Source organism: Natator depressus, chromosome 14 (assembly GCF_965152275.1).
Source record: "Natator depressus isolate rNatDep1 chromosome 14, rNatDep2.hap1, whole genome shotgun sequence".
In the NCBI taxonomy this organism is placed as follows: Eukaryota; Metazoa; Chordata; order Testudines; family Cheloniidae; genus Natator; species Natator depressus.
This window is the reverse complement of record NC_134247.1, coordinates 6,548,331-6,570,476: the sequence shown is the minus strand read 5'-3', so window position 1 is coordinate 6,570,476 and position 22,146 is coordinate 6,548,331. Positions and strand designations below refer to the sequence as shown.

General features: G+C 49.1%; 1 protein-coding gene across 3 annotated transcripts in view; it reads left to right on the top strand.

The window, feature by feature from the left end:
* The window catches only part of ARSG (arylsulfatase G), a 62,660-nt gene that overhangs the window by 6,123 nt on the left and 34,391 nt on the right, over positions 1–22,146 (top strand). For 2 of the 3 annotated variants that reach the window (XM_074971885.1, XM_074971886.1), the window contains exons 2-6: positions 8,602–9,469; positions 13,363–13,550; positions 15,272–15,319; positions 17,323–17,434; positions 18,372–18,509. In XM_074971885.1, coding sequence (XP_074827986.1) covers positions 9,246–9,469; positions 13,363–13,550; positions 15,272–15,319; positions 17,323–17,434; positions 18,372–18,509 — 710 coding nt within the window. In that variant the 5' untranslated portion in view covers positions 8,602–9,245. The remainder of the gene's footprint in view (positions 1–8,601; positions 9,470–13,362; positions 13,551–15,271; positions 15,320–17,322; positions 17,435–18,371; positions 18,510–22,146) is intronic. The other variant, XM_074971887.1, reaches the window with a different exon arrangement.

The window sequence follows — 22,146 nt, the reverse complement described above, 5'->3', positions numbered from 1 at the left end:
TCCATCTGTCCTCTTCCATACATGTCTGCCTCCCTCCTCCTCTGCCCATTTCCGCTCATTTCCTTTGCTCTCCCTGGTACTTTTCCTCCCACTTTATTTTGCAGAGTGTTGTTCATGCAAACTGTCCACACTTCGCAGGTTGTTGTGTACTGTTTAGTTGTAGTCGCGTTGGTCCCTCTCACCAACTGAAGGTGGTCCAATAAAAGATTATTGCCTCACGCTCCTTGTCTCACACTTCACTGAAGGTAATAAGGGAAATCAAGGAGGCATTGGCAAGGGAGATGTGCAGGTTTGGGTGAGGTCTGAGGACGATGGAGAGAAGGAAGGCTGTACCAGATGGTGGCAGCTGCGGAGGGGCAGGCTCTTGAACCAGCTGTGATGGGAGACGGTGCACGATGTGATGAAGGAGAAGCAGGGAGGGGAGGAGAGGGAGGCAGGTGGTCTTTTGAGACTGGAGCAGGCTGGAGAAGCTTCTTGGGTAATTTTGAAAGCAGGTGGGAAAATAAAATGAATTAGATGCTGACGTGGCCGGGGAGGCAGTCGAGTTGTTTGGAGATGGGGGTGTTGTGGGAAGCAGTGTTCTGCACTGGCTGGTGTCTGACGAAAGGGCAGTTCATTTACAAGCGTGAGGTGTCTTTGGCTCTTAGTCCTTCCTCCCTGGTTCATCCCACCCAACCCAGCTCCCCCTCTCTGGATCCCCCCGGGGATCCTCTGGTTCCCCCCTGCGGCAGGGAGCACTCCTACCGCATCACCTGTCCAGCACCTCACTCCATGGCTTGCCCATGTACTTCAGGCCAGTCAAAGGGCCTGCTCAGCCCCAGGGTCCTCACACAATGGCTTGGAAACCAGGGGACTCGGGCTAAGGTATAGACTCTACCTCTCTGATTCAAACTTTCTTTGGGGCTGCTGACCCACATTAGCTCCACATGCTCCCTGTGGTCTGGGATTTAGTAGTGGAGATGGTCAGTCACTGAGCTTTTGGGACTCACATCAGGAGGACTCACTGAGCAGGCTCAGAAAAGCCTCTCTCTGTGTTTTAAACAGGCAGATTCTTCCATAGTTCAAAGGGGTCACGTTGTTGGGTTCTGGCTGACAGCTCCATTCTCCAGGCCAGTCTGGAATTGGGTAGAGATTAGCTCACAGTGGCCCAAAGACTCATTCCCTCCAGAGCAGACTGGTGACAATTTAATGGATACAGTTTTCTGTACAGGTAAAAAAATAAAGACCATACAGACATTTACTGCTCTCCCCTATGGCTATGCCCACCCTGCTTGGATTTACTTTACGGTGGCCATTAATTAGCCAAATCACAGCATAGCTTCTGTTCTGAGGGGGGGATACTTTAATTGGCCTCACTATTAAAATATAGTTGTCCAGTGTTCAAGAACCATTTATTGCAGTGGGCGAAGCTTAGCTTTATGGGCAGCATTTCTCTCCTAGTAGAAACTGAAGGATGCTGCATGAAGACGTATTGATAATTTCCACCTTTTTGAAGCCTTCTGGTGCCTTGCCATTGAATGGTGCAGTGATGTGCAAGCTCCGCGGTGGCTTTAGACGTCCATACACTCAGCTTGTTGTGGTGGCAACCCTACAGCTTTCTCCCCTTGGCTTAAACAGGCAGTTTTCAGATATGCAAACTCAGACAGGGTGGCGTGCAAACATACAAACCATACGGCCGTTAGAGAAGGAATTCTGTTCAAACAGTGCGGAGTGACGTATTGTTAGATAGTCAAGGAATTCTCAAGCTAGGACAGCCAACCGCAGCACCCAGAATTCAGGAACTGTCCTGGTCTCTGTTTGAAGAGAATGGAGTTTGTTCCTCAGGAACCCCTGCAGTTGTTCTAAGGAGTGACTGTGGCAGGTGAGTTTGCTGCTGGGTTGCAGCATTTTCAACTGGCGAGGCACCCCTCCCGCCCTCTTGCTTCTGACCGGGGGCTCTGATTCAACAAAGCACATAAGCACGTGCTTGAGTCCGCCCCTACTAAGCAAAGCACTGAAGCCCATGCTTAAATCCCACTGAAGTCCATGGGAAAAGCACATGCTTTAGTACTTAGCTGAATGTGGCGTTTGCATCACTCGTTGTCGGTCAGGATGACTACCCTGGACTGGGCAGGGAAAACTTGGAGTAGCTGATCTGCCGTGTGCGCATATCTAGGTTTCTTTGGACTTTGTTCCACATCTCTGTTAATGGCCTTTGAGGGTGTCTGTCCACTGCAGCTGGGAGCAAGCCTCCCAGCTGGGGTGGACAGACACCTGCTAGCTCCGCTCAGGCTAGTGCACTAAAAATAGCCGTGTGGACTTTGTGTCTTGGGCTGGCCACCCCTGAGAGCGCACCCAGAGGGCCAGCCGGCTCTGAACTCGGGTGGCCAGCCCCGCTGCTGCCTGTGCCACAGCGGCCACATAACTATTTTTAGCTCGCTAGCTCCATCATAGCTAGTGCCTTTCCGCCTATCCCAGCTATGGGCGTGTTCCCAGCTGCAGTGCAGATGTACCCTGAGAGCTAAGAGGATCGAGCAGTTTTCAGTTAGAGAGAAGACAATGCCCTTTGAAAATGGTTCAGATTGCTTGTGTTAGCCACGTTAGACCCGCTTACCTCCCTACAATAAATTGAAACACCTGCCAAAAGTTCAGCCTCGCTGTCGGATGTCTGGACGTGCAGTTAGTTTGGTCAGGCAGGGGTGTGGCAATGTATTATTGGGGTAGGTCACTCATGCTAGATGAGATTTGCCAGGCAAAGCCATAAGCCCTTTTATTAGCAGGACGTATCCTACCAGCAGTGTTTGTTTTTCATATATACAATTTTAAAAGACACCTTGCTTGGGCATTTTTAACGAGGAGTGCCGTTGCACCCTTCTTGCACATAAGGACACATTTTCACAGGCTGTTATTCTGAAAAGCAGATCAGGCTCTTTCTTGTGATGCTTAACTTTACTTTGCTTGCTTACTTCACTGTGCTATTAGAATGGGAAGACTGATGTGCATGTGGCTAGGATGTAATGTGCTTGGAGAATTTCTGCAAACCAGGCAGACAGCACCGCCCCCATCCTGCAAGGTACTCTGTGCACTAGAGTGGCAACATAGAGTCCCACATTGGGCCTCACTGTGCCCATTGATGTGAATGGCGAGCACATACGGGCGCTGGGTCCTCGTGTATGGAGTGACCTGCAGGATCAGGTCCTAAGATCCTAGAAGTTTGAGATGGTAAATACCTACCAGACTATTGAATGGACAAGGCAAGATATAGTGCCCCAATCGAGGATGTATCCATTTAAACTGGTAGCAGACTTGATCTCATGCTGAAGGCTGAGAAGAAGTGAGTTGTTTGGAGGCCAGGAAAAATGTCAGCGGTTAGGGTGATGAGCTATTGCTTCTGGGCATGGGGGAGCATAGCCTGGCTGCAGCATTCTGGGTCAGCTGGGTCTGGATAAATCAGGGGCCCAACTGACCTTTGTCCCTTTCCCTAAACTGAATCTAAAGCTGAAAAAGTTCAGATAAGGGGCATCCTCTCTGATCCTCCCACTCTGTCTCCTTGACCTCAAACAGTATCTCCACACTTTGCTCCATGACGTCCCCTTCCCATCATGATGGCTTCTCCCAGGAGGCTTCCTGGCCTCTTTCCCTTTCAGAGCCACCCATTAGACACTCCTCCACACCCCCAAACTGCAGGGATTGGAAACAATGGGGTCTCAATCTGTCTGCGTCTTCTGAATAGCCTTGCTTTGTGTGTCAAACCAGAATGTCATTGTGATTTCTTTTCTGGTGTTTTTAGATTTAGGGCTTTCTGAACAGCTTTGAACAAACTACATTTCTTGGTTCAGTCCTTTTACAATAGTATCAACGTGATCTTCCTCTCTGAGGAGGACAGGCACTGTTTCCAATAAGGACTCAAATATAGTTTAAGAATTGCTTATGGTAGAAGAGGTGTTTTGCAAGTGTGATTGAGTTTCCCATGGACTTTTAAAAAAGTGGTTACAAAATCCTCAAGGTATTTAAAAAAAAACCCATTTTAAAAAAACGGAATGGAGCAATTTTGAAGGGTGTTAGAACGTGCATTGGAGACCAGAGTCTTCTGTCCGTAGAACAGGTATATCCACAGCAGCCTTGGTGCCAGCGTCCCCCAGCATTGACCTGCCAATGTGCCACCCTGCTCTGTAGGGAACACCTTTGGAAGGGACCACGGGTGAAAGGGGAGTCAAGAAGGGACAGGATTCTGCTGTCAGCTCCTTCAGTATAAATCCAGAGTCACTGTACTTAAGTTAGTGGAATACTCCACATTTACACCAGTGCAAATGAGATCAAGAAGGTCAGTTGTTTTTTTGTGTAGTGGACACTTGCCCATTATTGGGGATTGGAAGAAGGTCAGTTGTTTTTTTGTGTAGTGGACACTTGCCCATTATTGGGGATTGGAAGACCATAATAAGACCATAATAATAAGACCATGTTATTTCATATAGACCCCAAACCAGCCCACACAGGCTAATAACTTTCAGTCGCTGCTGCTTTGAACCCCAATCTTCCAAACACTTAGGTCAGGTCTACCTTAGATACTTGTTCTGATATAATAATGTCGGTTAGGATGTGATTCTCTACGACGTTCGTAAAATGGCAAAAATACTTGAGTGTAGATACAATAATACTGACAAAAAAGTCCTTTTGCTGGGATAGCTTATTTTGTATGGGGAATGGCATAAGCTGTACTGGCAAAAGAATATTTCTGCTGGTATGAGCTGTGTCTCCACTAGGGGGGTTTGCTAGTACAATACCAGTGTAGCTATACCAGCAAAGCCTTTCTAGTGTAGACATGTTTCTGGGGTCACGGGATTACATGAGAATGGCATGGGATTACATGAGAATGTCAGCTTTCTTTTTTTTTAAATAAAAACATAAGTCTCTAGGATTTGTCACCTTTGTCCAGCTTGTCCTTGTCCGTCCCTCCATGAATGCAAGTCGACGCCACACCATTCTATTTCGTTGCGAGCACGTTTTATCATGGGATTGGCCCAGCGCATTTTTGGTCTGCCCAGTGGTCGCTTGTCGTCTCGCGGGATCCAGTCACTGATGCGGGTTGTCCACCTATTGTCTTGCCTGCAGACTACATAACCCTGCCCATCTCTGCTTTGCGTCGTACATTGCCTGCACTACATCAGTCACCTCTGTATGCCTTCTGATCTCATTCGGTATATTATCACAGAGCGTCGGTGTGGGGGTGAATGGGGTTTGACAGCGAAGTATGGCGGAGCATATGCTCTGGCAGGTCTTACCAGGCTGAGAAGGTGTCGAGCTAGCGTCCAGGGCAGTAGGGAATCCGACAGTACCTCTATTACTCTTGGGCAACCCAGCCAAAGTGGAGGGATACCGCAGCTACAGGGCACAAGGGCTGGCACCCCGAATACACTGCTGCAAAGTTCTCCTTCCAAACAAGCCACATAAAGCAGAATAAACCGGGACACTGAGCACAGACTCGTGCGTTGGCCTGACCATCGCTCACAACCCAGAATAGCACAGGACGAAAACCGGAAAATGGCTAAAAGAATAGTCCAACTATTTGTTCCAAGTCACAACACAAGCCTAGCCCTCATGCTTGTGGAAAAAGCTTGAAAAAGTGATCCCGAAGAGCTCAAAATCCAGAAAGCAAATAACAGGAACCCCCTCGTCACCTTTTTTAATTTTAAAATCTTGTGATTTCAAAGCCTGTCTCAAGATTCTGGAACACTTGGGTGTTGGCAAATTTGAACGTGGAGGTTACGCCATGAGGAACTGTTCATAGTGGCAAATGCGACACCTGATAGTGTTTGCTGGATCAATCCCTTGGGCTGGATTGGAACCAGAGTCATTTTATGAAAAGGTGATAAGAATTGGTTTATTTTATTTCTTTTATTCTGGGAATATTTTTTTTCAGTGAAAGTTGGCAAACTATGGGATGTTTCTCTGTGTACACAAGGCAGTATTTAAAGAGCTCTGCAGTGTTCGGCAGCCTGCAAACAGTTTTCACCTGAGAAAAGAGAGCATCCTGTCCCTACTTATTTCAGATGCTTCCCTTTTCATTAGGAGGAAAAAAACTAACTAAAACAACCAACCCAGCCGAGAGGCTGATAATAGGAAAACCAGTAAAATCTGTCCGGGAAATATATAGAGACTAAGAACAACTTTCATCAAGGGAGCCTTGCAGGGAACAATTTGGGCCCATTCATTCACAACCTTCTTTCTAAAAGCGGCAAAGAGTCCTGTGGCACCTTATAGACTAACAGACATATTGGAGCATGAGCGCCAATGCATCCAACGAAGTGGTATTCACCCACAAAAGCTCATGTTCCAATACGTCTGTTAGTCTATAAGGTGCCACAGGACTCTTTGCTGCTTTTAGAGATCCAGCTTAACACGGCTACCCCTCTGAAGCTCTTCTTTCTAAAGGAATTCTGCCCCCATAAGTCTGTTTCACTACAATGGGAATTCTGTCCAGAAATGAAGGAAATTTAGTACCAATCTAATCTAGCTCTCTGTCTGATACAGGTTCTTTTTGGTAGGGTAATACATGAGGGAATGACTGTGGTTTTGTGGTTAATGCACAGGAATGGAAGTCAGGACTTCTGAGGTCTATTCTTGGCTCAGACAGTGGCTCATGTGTGATCCTGGACAAATCACTTAGACTGTCTGCGCATCTGAAGGTCTGTTCTGTACCTCATACACTTCATTAATGAATGTCTGTAAAGAGCTTTGAGAGCCTCAGATGAAAGGTGTTCAATAACTTCACAAGGTTATATTTATTACGATGATTTTTCATTATAAGTTAGAAGACTAAAGAAAGCTGCAGATCTGAACTGAAGTCCTAAGATTTTTTAAACTTAATAATGAATTTGACTGGGAAATGATGGCTAATTTCCCACTGCCAGCTGCTGAATTCTTGACCTACACATGGTGCTTGTTGTGTTTTCTCTCTTTTTACCCTGCATCTCATGGTCCTTTTTGCTTTTGATTATTCATTTATTTACGCTTCCTACGAGTTTATCGAGATCATTCTGAATTTTGTTGCCCTCCTCAGATGTGTTGACTGACCCACAAGTTTTGTATTGTCAGCTGCACATTCTTTCCTCAAGGGCACTGATACACAACTGGAAACATCTGTCATAATACTGGCCCCAGCTGGACTCCGCTAGCTTGCTCCGTCTACTTCAAGTTGCTTATACTCAGTGCTTTCTGTATTTGATATTCAAGCCAGTTCTTTGCCCATTCAAATGTCTCACCCTCTGATATCATTCTTATTGTCCTTGCAGATTAGGCTTGTGCTGATGGTTTTGTATAAACAGCCTGAAGTCCTGTAAATTATACAAGCTTCCCGCCACCTCATTTCTTGTTACTGTCTCATGAAATTCACTGATTTCTTAGGCATCAGCTCATTTTTTGGTAAATCTTGGCGGATTAGTTTAGTTAAATCGTAACTTTCAACATGTTCCCCAACTATAACTCCAGGCAGTATCTCTAGACAGCCCTACAGGCATTTGGTCCCTTAGTTCTGCCTTACATACCTTCCTATAACCGCCTTGGACCAAATCTGCCCCCAGCTTCCACCATGCAAGCACACTGATTTCCGTGACAATCCATCAGCACACAGCCACTACATTGGCTTCTCTCCAGCCTTTCCTGCCCTGCCCTGTATTTCTGAGCCCAGCGCTGCTCTCTGTGCACTAGATTCTGACACCCTTACTCATGTAGAGAACTCCGTGAGTGATCCCACTGACATCAACAGGACTACTCGTGGGATAAGCTGCTATTCCAGATGAGGAAGCGTGGCATGTTCTGGCTCAGTATGAGGAGTGGGTCTATTCAGTGTAAATAAAGTTTAATTTTTAAAATTGAGTTTTACTAACTGACCTTAGTCCTTGTAAATTATTAAAAATTGTGGAAAGTCTGCACATCAATCTCATCTGCCTGTTTGCTGTCTGTAATGCAGATTAATAACACCCTATGACATAAGAACGTAAGAATGGTCATACTGGGTCATACTTATGGTCCATCTATCCCAGAATCCTGTCTTCCGACAGTGGCCAGTACCAGATCTTCAGAGGGAATGAACAGAACAGGGCAATTAACAAGTGATCTATCCCCTGTCGTCCAGTCCCAGCTACTAGCAGTCTGATGTTTAGAAATACCCAGAGAATGGGGTTGCATCCCTGACCATCTTGGCTAATAGCCATTGATGGACCTAACCTCCAGGAACTTATCTAATTCTTTTTTGAACGCATGACCTCATGCTCAAAGATCAAATCTGAGATCACATTGCAAATCTAGGCAAAATTACTTCTCCAGTGATCTTCAGCTCCTAGTTGTATAGGAAGAAGTCAGGCTTGATTGTTTATACAATCAGAGTCTGTATGTTTGATATATGGTGATTAGGGAAAATGGTCACTGCGTTTGTTTCCAGGCTTTGGAGTAGTTATCAGTTGAGTTACAGCAACCTTAAATTTGACAGCAAAATTGCAGCTGCTGTGTTTGAAAAGCAAAGGAAACGTCTGTGCATAGAAAAACAATTCTTATGCTCACTAGGACTAAGGTTTAAAGCTTAACTCTTTCCATTGCTAATTGTCTCTTGTTTTTCTTGCACAGGAACATTTGCTGTAATGTAAAGATGTCCCCCTTATGGAATTCAAAGAACAGTTCAACATCATTTAACTTCAACTTTTGTCTATTCTTTTGAAGAAATGGACAACATCACTTTACAAGGCCAAATAGAGAATTCTCCTGTAGACATCGGTAATCTAAATTCCATGCATCCTGAGACTAAGTAATTTATAAAATTGGATGCCGTACAGAAGGTTTGTAATCAGGATAAAGAAGCTTTGGAAAAACAAGTAAACCTTATATTAATAAGACGTTATTTGAATTGCATATTTAGCAAAACCCCACAATTTTTAAATGACAATATGATTATTGTGACTTCCTACAAGATCTCACTTAGCATGTCAGCTGTTTGCAGGTGGAAAAGAGAGAGGAAGATTATGGTTCAGTCGATCTCCAAATGATCAAAAGTCAATACTGCAGTTTTGTAACTTGTCTCTTCAGAGCCATGCAAAGATGTGAAATTTGCGTCTCTGCAGAATCCTAGGGCTGCTTTGGGTGGCAATAAACAGCTGAATCACGGCTGAGGAAAGCACGACAATGGGAGTTCTCAAATGAGCGTGTGGCAGGAATAGACCACCACCACCTACTCACTCACGCTAAAGGTCTCCAGAAGGCATTCTCCTGACACCATGGAGATTCTGTTCCTGAAAATGCTTCTGCTACTGGCTGGCTGTTTAGGTGGGCTCTTTTATCACCTCTCAGATCTTTGTGTGGGTGAGAAGAGAACAGTTCAGAACAAGCCGAATTTCATAGTCATTTTGGCAGATGATGTTGGATGGGGGGACCTTGGGGCCAACTGGGCAGAAACCAAGGACACTCCTAACTTGGATCAGATGGCTGCAGAAGGAATGAGGTAAGCCTCAAAGAGGCGTCTGTCTATTTCTGAGTCTTCCATTTACCTGGCGTGTGATACCAAACGGCCGGTGGGCAACAGTAAAATGGACAGAGGTTCTCAGTAGTTCTTAATCACAACAGTAAGTGCCAGTGTATCCTGTCTGAGATCCATGTGAGAACCATGCTGAGGACTACCGTGGTCTAATTCATCCCTATGCTGAGACCCCACACCTACGGAGGCACGTGTGTCACTTATATCACTCATGCCCTCAAAATAGCAAGAGCAGGGACCTAGCGCCACCAATGAGGTACGGCTGGGCAGGACACTGGGGGGGCCCTGCCTGCTACAGTGGCCTGTAGGATGAAGGTCCAAAAGATATTGCACCTGCCTCAGAATTAGGCAGATTTCCCATGAGTTGGTTGGAGGCAAGGGGAAGGGAGGGAAACTGAGGGGAGGGGAGGAAGGGGAAGGTGGTTAAAGCCCAGGAAGCTGAATCAGGAGCTCTGGACGCTATTCCCAGCTCTGGGTGACCCTGGGCAGTATCTTTTCCCACCCTGTGCCTCAGTTTCCCTCTCAGCAAGATAGGGATAATAATGCTCCCTTACCTCACACAGGGGTTGCGAGGCTGAGCTTTAAGGCTGGCATTTTCAAAGGGGCCTTGGCGGGTTTGGAGATGGGCACCTAGCTTCCATAGGCCTCATTGACAGTTCCAGCTTTAGTGTCTGTTAAACCACTGAAATCGCCAAAAGAAGGGGTGATACAAGTGAACAGTATCCTTCTTATTTATGGCATTGGTCTGCCGGCAGCAGCAAGCCCAAAAGGTGCAGGTGGTGACCCAAGAAAGAATAAGCCTTAGGACTGCCTTGGAAAACCTGCCCAGATGCACAGGAAATCAGTGAACATAGCATCCGTGCTTAGAACTTTGGTTGTTTGCAACGTATTTGTTCTTCATGCTGACTGTGGTCAACTTCAGACCAGCGTGGCAGAGAACCTGGGTTCTGACAGCCTAGGAACAGCTGATAGACGAATATTTGCGTGAACCAATTGCCTAGCAGTAAAGACTTTTCTTCATTTCAGCAAATATTTAGAGGCAGGTCCTGGTTCAAATGAACGAGTCTTGTCTTTAAGGACATTGATAAATACAAGTTATGGTAATCGTGGAGGAAATCATACCATGTCTTTTTGTGTAGAACCCAGAGAGAAATCTCAGCTGGAAAATGATCTTAATATTCCTTTTTACTGGGATATACAATGCATTGTAACAATAACCCTGAGCATCTGCACAGAGCTTTACATTTTCAAAGCTGTTCCCAAACATTAACTATTTAATATGTGGCCAGGATTAGGTAACAAGAATGCACAATTTATTCTCTCTCCAGTTCATTAACTCCTGTTTTAGAAAGGTTAGTGTAGTGGTGTTGCGGTCGTCCCTATCCCTCTGGGTCAGAGGGAGGCCACACCACCTCACTAGTCACTGGGATCACGGCCTAGTGTCAGGGCATTATTCTTCCAGCCTTCATAACAGGGTGGGATCCTAATAGTAAAGAGGGATTAGGCCCTTGGGCAGGGCTGGGCTAATGTAGGCTGTCTGTAGGCTCAGGCCTGTAATCAGGCAGCGCAATAAAGCAGTCTATGAGCTCTAACCCTTAGGCAGGGGAGAGCTAGCAAGCACTCTATGATGGGAAGTCTGCCATCCCAGGGGTAGGGGGGAACAAGCCCGCAGGACTACACTGCATCCCAGCCCAGGGCCCTAACAGTGGCGGGGTGTCCCGCCGCTGGATCAGCGGGGATCCTCTCGCAACATGCTGACCAGCTGTTAGGCCACAACACCACCAAACTGAAGTCTGGTTTCCCTGGGCTGCTTCCTGCCAGAGTTCCAGATTGGGCTCCGTGGTCTCAAGATCCTCCGCTTCATTGGGGTACTCAGCTGCCGGCAGTCCCACCAGCTCCTCCCCGGCTTCGGTCCTCTCTCGGCTCCAATGGAGCTAGGGGCTCCGCCTTTTCTACTTCCTGCCCTGCCTGTCAACTTTCGGTGGGAGAGTCGAGCCCGGCCTGACTCTGCCCACCCGGGCAGAGAGAGTGGTTCCTCCCCGTCTAGCTTGGTCTGATCCAGTCTGGCAATTCCAGTCTGGCTCCTATATGAGATAGAAAAAACCTCCTAGATCAGGTACTGTAGTTCGCCTGCCTTCTCCCCAGGACTGCTAGATTGTTCCCTGCGATATATTTTCTAGTGCTTTGTCCTTTTGAGGTTCTTACCTAGGATTTCAGTCCCATGGGATATTTGGCAGTTGGTGCATGGAACTGTGCAGAGCTGGGGCTGCTCAGAGAATGATTTCCCAAAATTAAATGGAGAAACCTGACCGATGGAGCCAGTGTGTGGTTAACCAGAAGTGGGACAACAGCCTCAGATCAAATCAGGCTGAGGAGCAGTGCTGGCTGCTTGAGAAAGGCCTCAGAAAGCTTGGGGGGAAGATAAGTATGATCTTGGGCTCCGATATAATCTGTGGGTGTTTAGTAGAATTTAAACACATGCTGAAGTGTTGTCCCAAATTGGGACAGTTTCCAGTATCAGGTCCTTGGTGCAGAGGGAAGTTGGTTCTGGCGATGGGGAATAGGCAGTAGAATTTAAGGAGATGACCCAGCCATGTATTCCAGACAAGACAAGTCTCTCACAATGCTGTTGTGGGTGTGAGGAGAATGGTCTGACTGTGAAGATACAAAGTAGGGGTTAGGGAAGTGGTGGGCCTGATATTTAAGGACTGAAATGCCCAGGGCCACACTGAAAAATGCATCTGCACTTGTGCATCTGATTGCCTGTGCCTCGCTAGGAACCCCCTCCCTTCCTCTTGGGCGAGAGCTGGGCCCCCATCACCACCAGGCTGGGTCACAGCACTTCCCGGTCTCTGAATGGAAAATCAAGAGAGAGGCTCCAGCTGGTACACAGTGCAGCTGCCCAGCTCCTCTAGAGTATAAGTTGTGGGGAGCACATCAAGTCCACTTCTGCCACCAGGCCTGGGCATTGGTCCTCATCTTCAAAGCATTTAATGGATCAGCTCCCCACTGCATTAGAGAGCACAGCTCCATCAATGAACTGCTGAGACAGTTGCCCTCCTTTGGAACAATGCAGATCATGAAGCGCGTGAAAGCCAGTGACAAATCCGTCTCATTTGAAGGGCTCTGGTTATGGATGAATCTGGAGTCGGATGGGCTTTCGGGAACCCTGCAGAACCTTCCCACTTGATAAAGTGTCTCCACCATATAATCACAGTGACGTTCCCAGCATCAACCGCTCCCTGTTCCTACTCCCTCTCCAAAACACACTCTGCTCCCAGCAGAGCTTACCGTGCCCCAAAGAGGGAGAAGAGCAAGAGACACCATGACATCAACTCAGGGCTTCACTGTTGCCAATTTCCTTTGTGCAGAAGGTGCTCAAATGCTAAGGGGATGGGTGGCAATTTGAAACCCAGATAGATTCATGGCAGTTTGAACAAAGAACTCAGCTATCTTCAGGCAGCTGAGCATCTCACTGGCCACTAACATGGACAATATGCCATTTGCACTTGTGGTAAGTAAATGGCAATCACGTTCCGTTTACCTAGGGAGGTGGTGGAATCTCCATCCTTAGAGGTTTTTAAGGCCTGGCTTGACAAAGCCCTGGCTGGGATGATTTAGTTGGGGATTGGTCCTGCTTTGAGCAGGGGGTTGGACTAGATGACCTCCTGAGGTCCCTTCCAACCCTGATATTCTATGAGTCTATGTGTATGTTTGTTTGCAGCCCTGGGCTCCTCGAACAAAGCCCAGCATGTGGGAACATGTCAGTTTTTGCCAGCTAGCGGGGGTAGTTTTTGCAGCTTTTTGTCAGACGTTCCAGTCACAAATCCTAAGGTACGTTCTGCCTCTTTCTCTTCTAGATTTGTGGATTTTCACTCTGCTGCATCCACTTGCTCCCCATCCCGTGCCTCCCTGCTCACAGGAAGGCTCGGCATTCGCAATGGAGTGACCCACAACTTTGCTGTCACATCAGTGGGTGGCCTTCCCCTCAATGAGACTACGTTAGCTGAGGTTCTGAAGGAAGCAGGATACATCACCGGGGTAATAGGTAATTAATGCACTGCGGAAAGCTCACTGTTGTTCTGTTTTGCAATTCATTATGTAGACAATGGTAGACAGGGCTCAGGGCCATAGGTGCTGGAACAGATGTACTGGAGGTGGCAGCCCCTGGCTTGAAGTGGTTTCCATTATATACAGTTTGGTTCAATGGCTCTCAGTACCCCCCTCCATAAAGATTGTTCCAACACCCCTGCTCAAGGGACACAGGATGGACCATGGAGCTAATTTGTTGGCTCAGGTCCAACCGACGCTGGGAGTGGCTGCAAGTGATTATTACCACTTAGGTTGTACACTCTGGGGGGGGGTGTGTGTGGAGACTGTATCTGCCTCTGTGGTCTGTGCTGCATCTTGCACACCTGACTCTGCTTGGGGCTTTGGAGTGCTACTGTAATAGAAGCATTAAATAACGGTGATGGCTGTTCAGCGGAGGGAGCTTGAGCATCATGTCTAGGTCATGAGAAATATCATCTCGTTTGGCACTAAATGACCAGCACCCTTGCTGGCAGTCACAGCAGCTAAGTCAAACCTTGAAATACGCCGTGAAGACTGACTCTTCATTTACCTCTAGGATTGGTCCCTTCTGGGTTGGCGTTGAGGCACGTTGGCAGAATGGTCCAGGGGCAGGTTGAACTATGTGGTTCCCATCCTCTGCTTGGGATTCTTTTCCCTACATTGAAACCCGTGCATTCATTAAAGAAGAACTTAAAGGATGTTTTTTTCCTGACTTTTCACTTTTTCTCTTTCTCTTTTTGCAGTTCTGATGTTTTTTAAAAAATTGCCTTTTTAAATGTGTATTTTTCTGGGTGGTTACATCATGATGTGAACTAAACTTCTGGCTCCCTCCAAAATCTAAATGTGTGAATTGTTTAACTTCAGAAAAGTGTTTTTTCCTACATATAGTAACATTTAATCAAAATATTAGCATGCAGAATGGTTCTGTGCCCACAGACCCAAATATTCCTTGATATAATACCCTGTGCTAACACGAAAAGCTATGTTATGTGTTGTGTCAATAGTTCATGAGTTTCCAACTCCCTACTGCAAGCATATGGAGCGCTCTGCCAACTTCCAAGGGAGTCATTCTAGTGTATCAGATCAGTCATCTGTGGATAATGAATAAAACATACACTTTCATTCAGAGCAATTGAAATGCAATGAAAGAAAGTCACAAAACCGGGAAATTCAGTTAGTTAAATGCAGTTTGCCATTTCTTTACATTGACTTACAAATTCTTTGACTTCAAAGGTTGTTCTGCATGCAAAATTATGGCAGGGTATGGGCCAGAATAGCTAAAGCTTCATAATTAAACTGTTGGTCATCATGTGGGGCCAAATTGTGGTAGGGCCTGAGAATATAGTGCTTGATCTTCGAAAACACATATGTGGCAGTTCGGAGGAGGAAGCCAGGAATGGACCATTCAGAACCTGTTAGAATATCTTGTCTTTGAAAATGGAATGTCTGGCAGAACCTTGTTAAGGGTTTAAGGATGAGCGAGACTTGAGAAAACATAAGAATTGTTTTATGAAATTCCTCTGAGATCTAACACCCTTATGGAATGGATCCCTTGGCAAAATGGCATGCTTTAAACAGGCCCTGCAAAGACAGCGACTCTTGTTGCTGGATTAAAATGTCAGGCCCTGGACTCTGTATGTAATTTCTAGTACCTGCGAAGTTTACCTTCTGAAAAGACTTCCTATTGCGTCCACGCAGGTAAATGGCACCTCGGACATAGCGGCCTCTATCATCCCAGCTTCCGTGGTAAGATTTTGTTGTAAAACCCTGCGAGGGTTTTTGTTTCCCACTGTCCCTTTCTCTTTTTAAACCCATTCGCCTCCTTCCTGGTAATTGCCCTCAGAGAGGGAGGAGCAAGCGAGGAGCAGGCTCCTCTGTCAGTCCCCCTGTAGGTCATTAGCTGCCCCAGGAGTTCTGCTGCCCACTCCCGCAGCAGCAGGAGGGGTTTGCGGGGTGGTCAGTGACTTGAATTCCCTGTGGAGGGAGTAGCTCTAGTTATTGGGTGGGAATGCCCCTTGCCCTGCTCCCATGGGCTTGCAGAGTGGGGGGCCGCAGTCTATGAGGTGTGAATTCCTTTTGGTAGCCGAGGTGGAGTAGGGGATATTTGTGCTCTGGATTGCCCTGTGTTTAAGTTCACACTCAGGGCTGCTCCGACTGGGGTTGGTGGAGTTATCTCTGGGGTGGAGTTGACCCAAAAAGTACATCTTCACTTGGGAGAAAGGCCAGCACTGTGGTCAATTTGTCCTTAAAATAGAGTCCCTCTTCTTGTGCTATTTACTCGGTCTAGCCCCCCATTAACTCCATAGTAGAGCCCTTTAAAAAGAGGACCATGTTGGGGAAAAAAACACAGGAAAGTACAAACGATGAAGTCTCAATGGGTCCTTGTCCTGTTATAACATGAGCTAGATCCCTGAACCTTCAGTCAGACCTCCATGGAGCCCCATGGGTGTGAGCATTCACCTGCATGGTCTGTGTGAAGGAGAGGTGTCTAAGCCAGTGGTTTTCAAACCTTTTTTTCTGGCAACCCAGTTGAAGAAAATTGTTGATGCCCGTGACCCAACGGAACTGGGGATGAGGGGATTGGGGTGTGGGAAGGGCTCAGGGCTGGGGCAGAGGGGTGAGGTGTGGGGATGAGGGCTGTGGGGTGGGGCCGGGAATGAGGGGTTCAGGCTTTGGGAGGGGGCTCTGGGCTGGGGCAGGGGTTTGGGGTGCAGGAGGGGGTCATGGCTCTGGGCTGGGGGTGCAGGCTCTGGGCTGGGGCTGGGGATGAGGGGTTTGGGGTGCAGGAGGGGGTCATGGCTCTGGGCTGGAGATGCAGGCTGTGGAGTGGGACTGGAGATGAGGGGTTTGGGGTGCAGGAGCGGGCTCTGGGTTTGGGGGGTCTCAGGGCTGGGGCAGGGGGTTGGGGTTCAGGAGGGGGTCATGGCTCTGGGATGGGGGTACAGGCTCTGGAGTGGGGCTGGGGATGAGAGGTTTGGGGTGCAGGAAGGGACTCCAGGTTTGGGGGGGACTCAGGACTGGGGCAGGGGTTTGGAGTGTGGGAGGGGGTCAGGGCTCTGGGCTCTGGGTGCAGGCTTTGGAGTGGGGCCGGGGAGGAGGGGTTTGGGGTGCAGGAGGGGGCTCTGGGTTTGAGGGGGGGCTCAGGGCTGGGGCAGGAGATTGGGGCATGGGGTTGGGGCATGGCCTTACCTCCGGTGGCTCCTGATCAGTGGCACAGCGGGGTTGCTAAGGCAGCTTCCCACCTGTCCTAGCACCACGGACCGCACTGCACCCTGGGAGCGGCGAGCAGCCGGTCCAGCTCCTAGGCGGAGGCGCGCAAGCAGCTCTGCATGGCTCTTGCCCGCAGGCACCGCCCCCTGGCCAGTGGGAGTGTGGAGCTGGTGCTTGGGGTGGGGGCAGCGCATGGAGCCAGATGGCCCCCCCGCCTAGGAGCTGGACCTGCTGCTGGCCGCTTCTGGGACACTGCACGGTGTCGGAACAGGTAGGGACTAGCCAGGCAGCACCGCGGATGAGACTTTTAACGGGCCGGTGCTGACCAGAGCTGCCGCGACCCAGTGCCTTACCTTCCGTGACCCGGTACTGGGTCACGACCCACACACTGGTCTAAGCAGCTGTTTTGCCTAGAACTGACCCTGTTCCCGTCCTTGTGTTTGTAAACTCAGCAGCAACAACTGTGTAAACAGTGTATAAAAGGCAAATGGCCACAGCGGGCAGCTGCGGACACACTAACGCGCTTGTTTGGATCCCAGGTTTCGACTATTACTTCGGGATCCCCTACAGTCACGACATGGGTTGCACTGACACCCCAGGTTACAACCTCCCTCCCTGTCCGGCATGCCCTCGACACTCTGCGGCCACAAGGTACAGCTTCTCCGGTGGGGTGGAATGGAGTCTGGGCTTTGATGGGAGCGGGTGTGATCAAAGGCATCTCCCTCATGCTAAATGTCAGAGCTGAATGGAAAACGTTTTCTAATCGATCCCAGGAACAGAGAAATTGGCAGGGGTTGTAAAGATGAAGGGTTTGAATGAATGTTCGCTGCGGTCTCCTCTCCCCTTGCTCTGCCCCAGAGGGACCATCCCCTCTCACCCTGCAGTGGGTATAAAACACAGCAGGTTTGGGGGGCCAAGCTGGTTTGGGGGCGCCTTCACTCTCCTCCCCTGGCATCACAGCACTGCTCCCTCAGGCCAAGGAAACCCTGAGGAACCTGTCAATGCTCCTTCATGCACCAGGCAGAGGAGGTGACCAGAGAGCAAGACGAGGGGCCCTGGCCAGCTCCTGCTGAAGTCAGAGACCAAACAGGGTCCATGGGAGGGAGGGAAGTGGTTAAGACACTTGTCTGGGACACAGGAGATCTGGGCTCAGTTCCTGGCTCTGCAGAGACCCCCCCCGTGTGATCTTGGGTAAGTCTCTCAGTCTGTCTATGCCTTAGTTCCTGTCTGTTGAGACTATAATCTCTCCAGGGACTATCCCTTACTGAGTGCCCATCCAGCAAGGGGCCGTGAGCTAGGCTGGAGCCTCCTGGTGGTCCCGTGGTAACAAAAATGTGTTCGCTCTCCCGCAATGGGAGGGGCTGGTGAGGGACTGAGTTCAGATCCCCTCCAGGGCTGTCTGTCTCACAAGTGCGGCCAAACCCGAGAAAGTTGAGGCTTGATTTCTGGCACAACGAGTGCAATGGCAATAACTGAGACTGGGCCACATTGCGAATGGACCCCACTGACATCAGGGCACAAGCAGACCTGCTTCCTTCATTCAGAAAGCCTCCCTTGTTACTAATGGAGTCTCTTGGTTTCTCTCCAGCAGCCCTGGGAGAGATTGTTACACCAAGGTGGCTCTTCCTCTCTTCGAAAACATTACCATCATCCAACAGCCTGTGAACCTCACTGGCTTGGCTGCAGAGTATGCAGAAAAAGCAACTCAGTTCATCCAGCGCGCAAGGTAAGGCTGCCCCCCGAGACACCACTTTGCAGCTCTGTCTCTGCAGAGCTTGGGGCAATGTCCAAATATTGGTGGCATCCTGCTACTGCTACCAGTTACTCTATTAGCTCAAGTGGCCGAGGTCTACGGGGTGGATCTAAACATCCTCACCCTGCTGATGGCCTGTGGAGCGGTAAGTAGGATTTCATGTGATGGCACTGCAGTTTTTGTAGTTCACGTTTTTAAAATCCTCAGAAATTGCATGCAAAAACCAACATGAATAGAAGGTTATGGTTGCCAAGTCAAGCACTCATAAGTTAGGCTATGCCCGAGATAGGATTGTCTGTGTAACCTTAATTTGATCCCCTTGTGCATGTCCATTACGATACAGTCTTTGATAACATGATCACATACTAGGGAACCCTGCCTCATTCAGTGCCCAGGATGGACAGTGCTCTAGGGCTGAATCAGAGCTGTGTAGTGAAGCACACTGTTGTGTGTAGGACCCCTGCCTCATTTGTAGCAGAAGCTGGAAGGTGTGTAGCTAATGATGCATATTGTACGAAGAGAAAAAATAGTCCCATGATTAATGCAGTTGAATGTTGCCCTGGAGAATTGGATTCTATCCCTGCCTCTGCTACAGAGTTCCTGTGTGATGCTGGGCAAGCCGCTTGCACCAGACTTTTCATAGGTGGTCACTAACCGTGTGTGCCTCATTGTATGGGTGGCAGACTTGAGAGCCTGTGAAAATAGATTGTGTAATGCATGTGAAGCACTCACATACTCTAGTGCTGAGCACCCAGGAAAAGCCCATGAGAAATTATTAATGCTATCTTCAGAGCAGCGTTCAGTAAATGAGCCATATGGAGCGATGAGGATAAAATAAAAATATTGAATACCTGCTCACTCTGGGAGTACTGCCCATCCTGTGCGCGGACCGAGGCAGGGGCCCGGTGGGAAAAATAGTGTGTGACCACGTCATTAAAGACTGTATCGATATGCGTATGCACAAGGGGCTTGAGTTAGGGTTGCCCAGGCAGTCTAAATTCTGGCAGCTCCTACCTGTAGAGTCTTTGACTTTGCAACTGTAATAGTCTTTTAATAGAGTTGTTGTTACGTCTGCCTTGGGCTGGTCAGGATGCGGGTTTGATGGGCCTGCTTCACGGGGGAGCCCCAGCTGCTGCTGAGAGGACGCCACATGCCGGATTCTCGCTTTCCCCCGTGAGTCCCCTATCCCCCTCCCTTCACTCCCACGTTCCCCTACCCCCTGCCCCATTCCACCCCCCTTTCCTTCCCCACTGCCTCTTCCCACCACCCCGTCACCCCCTTCCCTCATTTCCTTTGCCCCCGCCCTTACCCAGCCCCACTGTTGCTGGCACTCTCTGTTGCACAGGAAACAGGAAGGCTCCCAGCACACAGAAGGGGAATACAACTGGCACTAGGACCAGGAGGCGCTGTTCAGCTGCCGAGTCAGCAGAGCCTAGAGTCAGCCTCCTTTAGCTGGGCAGCTCTGCGCTTGCAGAAATGGGTGGGTGGGGGAGTGGCATGTAACCCCATGCGTCCCCGCATGCCTCACCTCTGTTTGGTGGCGCAATCCCCCCCCAAAACTGCACCCCTGGTCAGCCCCCCATGGGGCATCCCTTTGCTTCCCTGCCGTAGGGAAGCACAGGAATTCTGCGGAGGTGGGTGGGTGTGTGCGTTTTCTGTGGGCGCGCAGTCACGCAGAATCCCCCCAGGAGTATGTTGTGTGTATAATTTCCTAGGTTTTTGAAAAAGCAAATGGCATCATGGGAAATCATATGGCTCCCTAGATGGGTAATCAGCAGGGTTAGAACCTTCAGATGCACGGCACAGACCTTTGCCACTTGAGCTAACGGAATAATCGACAGCAGCTGTAGGTTGTCCTCCTCTATGTGGCTAGCACTAACGGGGGATAGAGCACACGCTTTGCCACCTGGTTTCACAGCTGTTTGCTGCCAGCAGAGGAATAGTGGAGACTCAGGAATCTTGGGTTCAATTCCAGGTTCTGGAGGGGAGTCTGTTTAGTGGTCACAGACTTTGTCGTTCTGACCCAGCTTGACCCTTTCCACCCTCTGGTATTTCTGAGAGCAGAATTCAGCGTAGTAGTGGGAAATGAGTTTGCATTTCTGTTGCTGCTGCCAGAATAGTTGATGGTACCATCTCACTGTCCCGGAGTTAACAGGAGTGTAGCAGTGAGAGTTTGCAGGACTGGAGTCTTAGGCCCAGCTCCCCAGAGGTATTTACGATCCTAACTCTTATTGAAATATGGGAATTAGCGACCGACGTACCTATGTGAAACTGAACCTAAGTGTGTCATCAGAGTGAGTGGACCTCCCTCTGAAAATGTACAGGGAGTGGATCTGTGGAGTAGAAAGTTTCTGTGGAGTCACTTTTCAAAGCACTCTTCAAGAGCCCAGTCCACAGTCCGTTAGACCTCCTCACTAGGACATGGCCCAGCAACAGTCAGCCTAGGTCTCCTTTTTTTCACCCCACCCCTCTGACCTCACCACCTCCCAGGCAGGTCCCACAGTCCAGTGGAGACCCTGGGCCAGGGTCACCTATATGCTCTGGCTGCTTTGGGCCACTCGAGTGATGTAAAGAAGCCTCATTTAACCAGCCAGGAGAGCTGGGTTTACAGCTACTTTGAGGCCCTGGAGAGGAGTTCACTGGTGAAGGTGGCCCTGGACTAAGGTGCCCTCCAGAGGAAGAGAGCTGCACTTTTGTCCTAGTTAACAGAACCCCATTCTGAGACGTAGCAAAGGGTGAGAGCTGCAACAGGGGGGACTGCAGGCAGGAGACGGCTGCAGGCACATTGCAGGGAGAAGGAAGCCACCAGCAGCAGTTAACCAGGCTCTGTGGGAGAAGAGCAGGCATCTCCTGCATTGGGAGCCACTGATGGCGAACAGGTGGCTCCTATTCCACCTAATTAAAGGGGCACTCCAGAAGGAGATGGGTGGGGGAGAGAGGCCAGGGGAAATGTTTATCAGGCTGGGTGAGAGAGGGGCACAGTCTATTGCTGTGTGTTTGTACTGGGGGGGTACGTTGTTTGTAGAGCAGGCTCTGTGGAAAGGGAAGTTTTTAATTTGAGATGCAAAAGCCTGGTGTGATTCTCAGTCTGATCTAGCCCAAGCTGGGGGGGCTTCTGCAGAGCTCTGTCTGAGTTGCAGGAGAATTCCTCTTGGGAGGAGTGACAGCTCCCAGTACTAAATAGCCACCCCATATCTGTGATAAGGGCAGTTGTTTGTATCTGGTAGGACTCTGAGTGTTGAGGTGGTGGGGAAAGTGGGGCTGATGGAGCATCTTTTGAAAGGAGGCAGTGTATAGCATGTGGGCTGTGTGGACCAAGGGCAGGACCCAGCTCCTCCCCACAGTGTGGATAGAGCCTAAAACCACAGCAGGGCTAGATTCACATAGTGTTTGAACTCTCTCCCCACTCTGGCATCTGTGCAGGGCTGGTGACAGCTGAACTGCAAGGGTCCCATGCTGCTGCCAATGTAAGTGAGCTTGGCTCAAGACCCCTCACTGAAGGGCTAAGCAGGCCCATACCCTTTACCGGTCTCAGACATACACTCAGGGCCTGATTCTCTGTTGCAATAAGGCCCCTCTGCCCTGCTTGGCTACTGTAAAGGTGCTTTAA